Source organism: Plasmodium gaboni, chromosome 13, assembly GCF_001602025.1.
Source record: "Plasmodium gaboni strain SY75 chromosome 13, whole genome shotgun sequence".
Taxonomy (NCBI): Eukaryota; Apicomplexa; class Aconoidasida; order Haemosporida; family Plasmodiidae; genus Plasmodium; species Plasmodium gaboni.
Genome location: NC_031493.1, coordinates 860,907 through 872,328, shown reverse-complemented (window position 1 = coordinate 872,328; position 11,422 = coordinate 860,907). Strand labels below are relative to the sequence as shown.

The following is an 11,422-nucleotide window of genomic DNA, read 5'->3' as shown; positions in this document are numbered from 1 at the left end:
TATTGACAATAGATATGAAAGATTAAAAAATAAAAGTAAGCCAAGGAAAAAAAAAAAAAAAAAAAAAAAAACCTGAACAAGTCATGTGAATTTTTTATTTATTCAAAATGTACATATTAATTTTATATAATTATCTATATGTATATAATATTATGTCAATTTTTTATTTATTCAAAATGTACATATGATTGTTATATATTTTTATATATGTATATAATATTTTGTGAATTTTTTCATATTAGATTTAAGGGGAGATAATCAAGAAAGGATAAGAAGCAGAAGAAGAGAAGTAACCATAATTGATAACAATGAAAATGAAAAATTAGTTGAACATAATGAAGAAAATGTTAAAAAGGTAGATGAATATGAAGATATTATAAAAAATATTAAGGAATATAATAAAAAAGACGCAGGTGATTATAATGATGAAGATGACGATGAAGATGATGATGAAGATGATGAGGAAGACGATGAGGAGGACGACGATGATGAAGACGATTCCGCTTCAGGTGATGATTATATGAATGAAGAAAATAACGAAAGAATTATGAAACATGAATTTATCTTCAAAACATCACGAAGGACTCTTATGGAAAATAAAAACAAAGAAGAAGCAGAGAAAAAGGCCCTACAAAACCTAAACGAAGAAAAAGAATTAATAGAAATAGAAAAAAAAGAAAATGCAATAAAAGAAGTTTTAAACCAAGACATGTTAGAAGAAAAATTAAAAAATAAAGAAAATAATGTTTTTTCCTCAGAAGAAGATTTTGAGGAAGATGAACAAGATGAAGAATTAAATGAACAAGAATACGAATTGTGGAAAATAAGACATATCAATAGATTAAAAAGAGATGAATTAGATAGAAAGAAATATGAAATCTTAGAATTAGAAATAGAGAAAAGAAGAAAAATGACAGATAAAGAAATTATACAAGATAATAAAACATTACCAAATAAAGAAAAGAAAAAGAAAAGAAAAATGTTATTTATGCAAAAATATTATCATAAAGGAGGTTTCTATCAAGATTTATTTGAAGAAGGAAAAGAAGAAATATATTTAAGAGATTATAATGAACCAGTATATGAAGATAAAATTGATAGACAAAACTTACCAAAAGTATTGCAAGTAAGAAGAGGAAAATTTGGAAAACAAGGACAATCCAAATATACACATTTATTGGATAATGATACATCTAGAAAAGATTCTTTGTGGAATAATATTGAATCTAATATTAAATTCAAGGAGAAGAAAAAAGATCAATTTGATAGACCTACATATAGAAAAAAAAATTAAAATATTCCATATGTAAAAAAACTCTTTTTTTTTTTTTTTCGTTATAATTGGACAATAAATAAATATATATTTATTAAATCCAATATTTTACACATGATTTTATTTTTTTTGTTATTCACGGTATATATATATATATATATATATATATATATATATGTATGTATATATGCAAATTTTTTCATTTATAAATTAACCAATTTATCATTTAAATTAATCTTTTCAATGATTTCAAAAAAAAAAAAAAAAAAACATACGTACATAATATATGTTTAATATGTATGTTATCTTATTTATTTTGAAAATCTATACATATTTCCTTTCTTTTTTTTTTTTTATTAATTAATAAATAGGTTTTATATAAGCCTAAAATTAAACATGCACTGTTCAGGTGAAAATGAGAAAAATAAATAAAAAAATTTTAATTTATTAAAAAAAAATTAAAAATAAGACAAATTATTATGAACCGTTCAGGTAAAAAATAAAAAAATAAATAAATAATAATAATAATATATATATATATATATATATATATATATGTATGTATAATATTTATAATGCCAAAATTTTATGCACCGTTCAGGTTAAAAAAAAGCTTAATACTTTATAAAATATTAGCTAACCATATTTTGAAAAAAAGTTAAAGATGTATGCAAAGGCAAAAAATGTCCACATATATATTATGTACACCCTTTTTATAGTTTAATAAAATGTTAATAAAAAATGTTGAAATTTTTCCTGCGATATGTTTAGAATACCGTTCTAATATTTAGCATTCTTCCTGTTTCATAGAATATGGAATATATGGAAGAATAATGTTTATTGGGGACAACACAATTTTCAAAAAAGTAGATAAAGTTATCCATAAAAAGGTAAGCCCACATGAACAAATCATTTTCAAAAGGTAGATTGAAAATTTCTTCACAGAATTTTTCTTGAAAAAGTAAACTATTGGTCATTCGATTATAAAAAGCGTTTGTAAAATATAAGATGATAGTCGAAACAATTCTGCTTGGGGGTATGAGCATATATGATCCTACGGCTGTTATATACATGGAATATGCATAAATAACATCATAAATAAAATATAAGAATCCGAAATGTTCTAAGAATATATAATATATTTTAATAGCAGGATATTTTTTTGCACAATTTTTAAGATTAATAAAATAAACATAAGTTAATTCAGTATATGTTGAATAATTATTATAATTTGGAGGTAATAGCTTTAATATTTCCATTTGTTTATTTGAGATTTCTATACAAGTGTAATTAAGTTTATCATTTTTCATTTTATTTAAAAAATAGAGTATATCATTTAAATACATAATACTGGTACCATTAAAAACTTGTGTTTTTATTAAAGCTAATAAGATAGAACATATGATTACTAAAAGTTTAACTTTTTTATAATGATTTTTATTTGTAAGTTGGTTAATCCGATGTATATAGCAATCAAATATAAAAACTGATAATAAAAATGTTTCTGTTTTATATTGCAATCCATAACATATTTCATATATATATGATAAATTTTGTTCTCTACCTTCAATAAAAGAATTAATTTTATAAATAAATATTTTCGCTTTTTCTATTAATAATTCTTCTACAATCGGTTGTTCGTTTTGTTCTTTTAAATGATAAGTTTGTCTATGATTAAAAGATTCTTTTTTATTTTTCATGATTTTATATTTTTTGAATAAATTGTATACTTTATTATTTACTAAGTTAGTTGATTCATTATCATAAATATATTTCATGAGTTCTTTTTTTTCATATAATTGAAAACAGGTATTATATTTACTATCTATAACTTCTTTTAATTCTAATGTTCCTATTAAATAATCATTAATTGAAAAAGGTAAATAAGTTAAAATGTTTTTTAATATTGTAAATAAATGACTGTAGCTAACTTGTGTTATTAAATTTTTTACACATTCATTTCCAACACCTTGACTTAAATGATTATTTAAATTTTTGCTGATATTATTAAATATATCATAATTCATATTATCATTATTTTTTAAACATGTTTGTTTTTTATTCTTCTCTTCATTTTCTTCTATATTATTTGGAATATATTCTTCATGTATCATATCATCATTTATATTATTATGAACTTGATTATCTTTCTTATTTATATTATTTATTATTTTTTTATTTAGTACGTGTTTCGTACCTCCATAATTCAAGTTGTTTTCGTTTGTTTTCTTCTTATCATACTTTTTCTCAATTATTTTCTTATTAATTAATTTCCTCCCGTTCTCGTTATTCTCACACTTGGTTTTTACCATCTTCAAAAATATGTAACAAGGAAATAATTATAAATATATATCTATGTATTATATATATATATATAAATATATGTGTACTTAATAATATATTAACATATATATATTATATGCAGGTTCGTTGAAAAAAAGGGCATATAAGTAATATATATATATATAAAAAAAATTGTGTTTTGAACGCACAGAAAAAGCTGTTAAATTATCTTTATTTTGAAATATGCACATAAGTATATTCCTTCCAAAAAAATTGTAAATATGACCATAAATAAATAAATATATATATATATATATATATTATATATATATTATATATATTTTTAACACAATGTAATATTGGAGTAGATATAAAAACAGAAAGAAAGAAAGAAAAAAAAAAAATAAATAAAAAAGAAAAAGAAAATGAGAAAATACATATATCTGATTATTTTGTACACATTATATATAATGCATACATTCTAATAAAACATGATGATGAACATTTTTTTTAAATAAAACAAAATTGAAAATATTTATATTTATGTGATTGTTTTATTTATTTTATTTTATATCTTTTTTTTTTTTCTTTCATATATATCATCAAAAGGTAATGTGCATGAAGAAAAATAAAATAATACATAGTATGTATAAAATATATATATATATATATATATATATTTTTTATTTCAATATTAAAATATTAGTAGAGCATTTTTTTTTTGTTCACTTTTAACTTCATCCATCACCCATTTTTATAACAATTAAAAGAAAAGATTAACAAAGTTAAAAAAAAAAAAATAAAAAAAAAATAAATAAATAAATAAATCGGTATTTAAGGGTTGATAAATAATTCATATGAACTGTTTACACATATATATATATATATATATATATTTTATATATATATTATCATAAAAAAAAATCCTTAAAAATTAGATTTATAAAACTATATGAACAATACTTATATAAAAGTATCTGCACATTATATTATATGGCATCGTATCTAATATATTTTTTTTTATTACTACATTTAAAAAATAGCCTTTAAATATGTTCCAAAAAAATATTATATATATAAATATATATATAATATATATATTTATAATATTTATATTTTTATATTCTCCTTATTAAAGTGTCTAATAAAAAAAAAAAAAAAAAAGAAAGAGAAATGAAATGAAATAAATTTTAATAAATGATTCAATGGAATTTTTTTTTTTTTTTTTTTTTTTTTTTTTTTTGCTCCTTAATAATATTTAAAGAAAAAAAGCATTGCATATTAACCACTGTTGTAAGAATTTTATTATGAAACGGGCAAATATTGGAATGTTATATTTATCCTATTTTTTGTTTAAACAAAAAAATATATAAATATATATATATATATATATATAAGAATAATATGATATGGACTAAACGTCTTTTTATTTTATATTTTATTACAGTTAAAAATGAGGCATAATAGTTCCTATATGTTTTATCGTTATATATGTTTAGTATAAAAAAAAAAAAAAAATTCATTCTTTTTCTTTTTCAATATATATATATATATATATATATATATATATTTATTTATTTATTTATTAAGGATTCATATTTTGTAAGGTATAAAAAAAAAAGCTGTTTCTTATTTTTCGTGCCGACGTGTTAAAAGAAATATATTATATATATATTATTATAACGGGCCAAAGGTATATATATAATAATATATATATAATATCTAAGGAGATTTTTTTTTTTTATATTCTCTACTGTTATAATGTAATACTTGATATTTTGAAAGAAAAAAAATGTATATATGCAATTCAAAATATGTAATTTGTAAAATAAATAAATAAATAAATATATATATATATATATATTATATATTATGTAGATTGGGATCCTGCCTATATAATATAATTTAATATAATATAATATATTCTTATAAAGTGTTATAAGTATCCATCGTTGTATTAGATATTTTTCATAGTTTGAACTAAAAATATATCTACAATTTTTATTCTTTCTACATATATATTTTATATATATATCATAAATATTATGTAAAAAAAAAAAAAATTGTATATGCATATATATAATACAAATGTATATGCATTTATATTTATACTAATAATATCATGATGAAAAAAAAAGAAATATTTTATCAACTATTTTGTATTTATTGTAATTATTCTATATTTTATTGTTTATATATAAAATATTTATTATTTGAAGATGCATAATTTTATGGTAAGAATTAAAGCAAACAATGAGGAGGTAAACAATTTTATAAAATGTTTATTTATAGAAACTTTTTGTAATAGTAATTTTGATGATGACATCAAATTGGATACTCAAAAAAAGAATGAGAAACAAGAGAGTGAAAAAAAAAATAGATATATAATAACTAAAAAGTATGTAGATAATTATATGATTCCATATTTGATTAAAGCTAATAAATATTCAAGAGAAGAGAAAAGAAATGAACATATTCATCCATATGACCATGATAATAATAATAATAATAATAATGATAAACACAATAATAGTCATTGTTTTGATATGTTTAAATATATTTCTTGTGATATAAATATAAGCTCTAAACATGTTGTAACTAAATGTAGGAATATCATAGATAATGATGCTTTTAATAATAGAATACAATTTGAGTTATATGGTTCACAAATATATTTTAAGAATATGATAAACGAGAAATATAAAATAAAATATAATAAATATAATAAAGAATATATAGAATATAATATAAAAGATAAAAGTATTTTACTTATATATGGTGATTGGTATATGTGTGATAATTTTATGAATAATAAAAGTCCAATTATTTCTATAAAAGAATTATATGAATATATTGAAGAAAATATAAAAAATATTAATGACATATTTAATTGTATGAATGGTAGTTTTATTTTATTTTACATACATTATGATAAAACAAATATAAATGTTTATTTTTTTAATGATAAATTTGGTATGAAATCTTTTTTATATTTTTATGAACAAAAATCAATAATATTTACAAATATATATGGTCCTTTTATTAATTATAATTTTAATTATATTCAAATTAATAAAAATGAATATATATTTGATGATATCTCTATAAAAGATGACATTAATCTCATACCTACATATGACATATTTGCACAGCATCATAATAATATAGAAAATAATTTTTTGATACATAAAAAAAATTCTGATGATAATTTTAATAATATTAAATTTAAATATATTCTTAATAAAGAAAGAAAAGATCATACATTTCAAAAGAGAACAATAAATGAAGAAATTGCTATAAATATTATGCCACATTATATATACAACTTAATACTTTTAAATGATAATGAAACTGACAAAAAAAAAAATAATCATAACCATAAGGAGAAAAATATTTTTAATAATGATAACCATAAGGAGAAAAATATTTTTAATAATGATAACCATAAGGAGAAAAATATTTTTAATAATGATAACCATAAGGAGAATAATATTTTTAATAATCATATCATGCTAATAAAAATTTATAAACAATATTGTATTTATGATAATTCATATTATCAATGGAAACCATCTGATGTAGACCAATTTAATATTTTAAACTTTCAAGATATATTACATTATTTTGAAAAAAAAAATATCTTTAATAAACAAGAAAATATATACTTTTTACATACTATAAACAAAATAATACAAGATATAAATGAACACACTGTTACACAAAAAGAAAATACAACATTCTCTCAAAATAATAAAAATATTATTCAATATATAAAACTAAATAATGTTTTTATTAACTTATTCATTATCTTATTAAATCATATTATAAGTCAAAAAATTAAACAATTTTTTCACCTGACTTGTTCAGGCAAAAAGATAGACAAACTGGAAAAAATAAAAAAAAATAAAAATAATGAAGAAAATAAAAATATTGATGAAAACATAAAAATTGATGAAAACATAAAAATTGATGCTAACATAAAAATTGATGCTAACGTAAAAATTGATGCTAACATAAAAATTGATGGCAATTCTGATGAGTCACATATAAATGACAATATGAATGTCAGGTATTATCAATCTAAAGAAAAAAAAGAAAGAGAAAAATGCATAGGCATATTTTTTTCTGGAGGTATTGATTCAACTCTTTTAACTATATTAACTATAAAAACTTTCTTTCATTTTTATGAAGATGGATACATTGAGCTTGTTAATGTAGTATTTAATATAAATGCGATAGATAGATATACTTGTTTTTTGTCTTATGAAAAAATAATTAATATATTTCCTAATTATGATATTCGATTGATTCTTATTGATGTATATCCAGATGATTTATTAAAATATGAGAAAATTATATATTCGATTATATCTCCTAATAATAAAATTATGGATTATAATATATCGTCAGCATTATTCTTTGCTAACCTGGGGAGGGGTTTTTTATGTCCTCGTAAATTTTTTGATTCACATGAATGGAAAAATATAAAAGAAGAAAATATTATGGATGTATTAAATATAAGTGATATAAGTACTAGTGACATACATATTAGTGATAATAATTTATGTGAAGAAAATTCTTTTGACAAGAAAATTATTGTAAAAGAAAAAAGAAAGAAAGAGACTACATCATCTTCAAATATAAATATATTATATAAATGTAGGATATGTAAATATGTAATGAATAAAAAATGTGTTCATAAATGTTGTTCTATGTGTTGTAAAAAACTACGATATATATGTATCAATGAAAGGATGGATGATAATATTGATAATCAAACTGATACAAAAAGATGTGATATAATTAATAGTGATAATATTGATAATATTGATAGTATTGATAATATTGATAGTATTGATAATATTGATAGTATTGATAATATTGATAGTATTGATAGTACTGATAATATTGATAGTATTGATAATATTGATAATATTTATGATGATGATGACAAAAGAAATGATGATCGGAAGGATTTCATCGGGATGTATGAAATCCACTATAATAAACAAAATAGAAATAAAAAAAATATTTATTTAATTGTAAAAAAAGAAAGAATACTCATCAACTTTGAATTATTTAGAGAATGCGTAATACATAAAGATAAATTATATGATTATAAAAAAATAGGACAGCTCTTTTCAGAATTTAATAAAGAATTAAAAGAAGAGAAAATGAAAAAAATGAAAAAAATGAAAACAAAAAATGAAGAATATAAAGAAAAAAATGAGCATGGAGAAATTATAAAAAATAATAAATATTTGTCATGTCATGAAGAATATATAGAAAAAGATTTTATTGATCAATTTGCATGTGACAAAGCTGAGAAAAATGAAAAACATAATATTGAAAAAATAAAAAACTTATTTTCGTCAAAAGAAAGTAAAAAAATCAATCAAAATAAAATGTTTATAAATGGTGACCCTACATATAATGATTCTAATGAAGACAGTAATGAAAGTGAAGAAAAAAAAAAAAAAAAATTTATTCATAATGATGACCATTTGAATTATTTTAATAAAAATATGTATTATCCATTTAATAATAAAGAAGAAAGAGAAAAATCGTTTTATATTTGTAATCATGAATTATTAATAATAGGTAGTGGAGCAGATGAATTATTTGGAGGATATTACAGACAAAATAATTTTAATAAAAAATTAGCAAAAATAAAAAAAAATTATAAAATGTGTGAGATGATTAAAGATATTAGAAGAATCTGGATAAGAAATTTATATCGTGATGATCGTGTTATATCATTTTCAAGTTTAAAAAAAAAAATTATTTTTTATCCATATTTAGATATGCTTATGATTAATTTCTTATTTTCTTTACCATTTTGCATTATTGAAAGACCCATAGGATATATTATAAAAAATGAAGATAACATAAAAGGAGGAAACAAAAATAAAAAATTAAATTATGATGATAAAGATATTCTTCTGATAGAACAAGAAAAGGAAGAATTATATAACATATTAAATAAAAAATATATAGATGAGGATACTTTAATATATTATGAAGAACAATACAATTATCTTGATTCACATAAATTGAATGAATGTCATATTATATATGAACGTATGAAAACTCAAAAAATGAATAAGTGGATTCTTAGGATGTCTATTTATTTTTTAAATTTTAAAGATGTTATGTTTTTTAAAAAAAAAGCTATACAATTTGGTTCCAAATCAAAAAATATAAAACGATATATGAAAGAGTCTTTAGCTTCATTTGCTGAAGATGGTGAACAAAATTCAAGGCAGGTTCTAACTGAAAAAAGTGGCAGAGACAATTACATATTATTATCATAAGGAGACATTTTAAATGTTAGGCCTTTCAAATTTTTTATAAAGCTGTTATTTATTTATTATTTTTTTTTTTTATCACTCAAAAATATAAATGTAAAAAAAAAAAAAAAAAAAGAATAGATATATGTAAATATATATGTATGTGCACATATATAATGAATTATATCATAAAAAAAAAAGAAAAAAAAAATATATATATATATATACATATATATATATATACATATATATATATATATATATATATATATATATAGTGTAGTACCTTATATTTCATATATATATATATTTTATTTTTTATCAATTAGTAATTGAACTTATTGTGGTTATTACATCCTTGACGATAGTCATAGGAACAAGAAAAAGAATCAAATACTCTTTACACGCGAGTTCCTTTTTTTGGTCTTTTTGAATTTCAAAAAATTTCTTTATATTATTATTATTCCACATAACATAATGAATACATTTATTAAAAAAATATTGTTCTTCATAATTAGAAAAAATTAAATCATCATTTAAATTTTGTTTGTATGCTTTAGTATAAAAAAGTAAGTAATCAAAAAAATAGAATTTTTTTTCTTCTGGATCCATATCTTGAATTTGTTGTGACCACATTATATCTTCATAAACATTTTCATATAATAAAGGAATTAATTTAATAGGGCAATTAATAATTCTATTAGAAATAATTAAACCTACATGTATATCATTATTTGACAAAATATTTTTTAATTCTTGTATATTATTATATAAATCAACATTATTACTATTATTATTATTATTATTATTATTACTATTATTATTATTATTATTGTCAATTTTTTTAATTTTGTTTATAAGGAATTCTTTCAAATTTTTTATTTCATCATACTGATTAATATTAATAACTGTCATAAAAGATATAATATTATCTTTTTCTTCATTTGATACACTTATAAGTTTGCCAATATTTTGTTGTTCACAAATAATATTTAATAAATTATCAAAACAAGTAATATTATAAAATAATTCACAACCTTTTAATAATATATATATATTTTCTTTATATATTTCATCTGGATCAATAAGTTCAAAATCTACAACTAGATCTTCATCATTAAATTGTTTATCATTCTTATTTTCTATAGATTTTTTATTGGTACTTTCATTTATATTTATTTGTTTTATTTTGTTGATGTTGTTTATATTATTTTTTTTTTCTTCTTTATTTTTTATTTTTTTTATCTTTTTCTTTTTTTTCTTCTTCTTTTTCTTCTTCTTGATATCCTTTTCTGTTTTCTTCAGAGCATGTTGTTTTATATTATTATTAAGGTTGCTTTTTTTGTTTATTGGTTTTTTAAATTTTTCTTCTTTTTTTATTTGGACTTTATCTTCACTTGACTTTAGTTCTTTCTTAATTTTCATTTTAAAATCAACAAAAGAAAGAAAAAAAAAATATATATATATATATATATATAAGGATTATAAAATGAAATTTTTAATTATAAAAAAAGCAACCTTAATAATAATATAAAACAACATGCTCTGAAGAAAACAGAAAAGGATATCAAGAAGA

The 11,422-nt window shown here is 18.9% G+C and overlaps 4 protein-coding genes across 4 annotated transcripts; 2 read left to right on the top strand and 2 right to left on the bottom strand.

The window, feature by feature from the left end:
- Positions 1-1,294, top strand: PGSY75_1324200 (putative micro-fibrillar-associated protein; the record flags this gene model as incomplete). The annotated part of the gene is made up of 2 exons (XM_018787303.1): positions 1-35; positions 243-1,294. Coding segments are annotated over 2 exons (1,087 nt in total), but the record flags the coding sequence as incomplete, so codon positions are not given.
- A 746-nt stretch (positions 1,295-2,040) lies between these two features.
- Positions 2,041-3,585, bottom strand: PGSY75_1324100 (putative membrane protein; the record flags this gene model as incomplete). The annotated part of the gene is made up of 1 exon (XM_018787302.1): positions 2,041-3,585. One exon carries the CDS (start codon positions 3,583-3,585, stop codon positions 2,041-2,043), a length of 1,545 nt encoding a protein of 514 aa, XP_018640044.1.
- A 2,190-nt stretch (positions 3,586-5,775) lies between these two features.
- Positions 5,776-9,870, top strand: PGSY75_1324000 (hypothetical protein; the record flags this gene model as incomplete). The annotated part of the gene is made up of 1 exon (XM_018787301.1): positions 5,776-9,870. The coding sequence occupies one exon, from the start codon at positions 5,776-5,778 to the stop codon at positions 9,868-9,870; it is 4,095 nt and encodes a 1,364-aa protein (XP_018640043.1).
- Positions 9,871-10,167: 297 nt separating this feature from the next.
- PGSY75_1323900 (hypothetical protein) lies at positions 10,168-11,271 on the bottom strand (the record flags this gene model as incomplete). Its single annotated transcript, XM_018787300.1, has 1 exon — positions 10,168-11,271. One exon carries the CDS (start codon positions 11,269-11,271, stop codon positions 10,168-10,170), a length of 1,104 nt encoding a protein of 367 aa, XP_018640042.1.
- Positions 11,272-11,422: the final 151 nt, after the last annotated feature.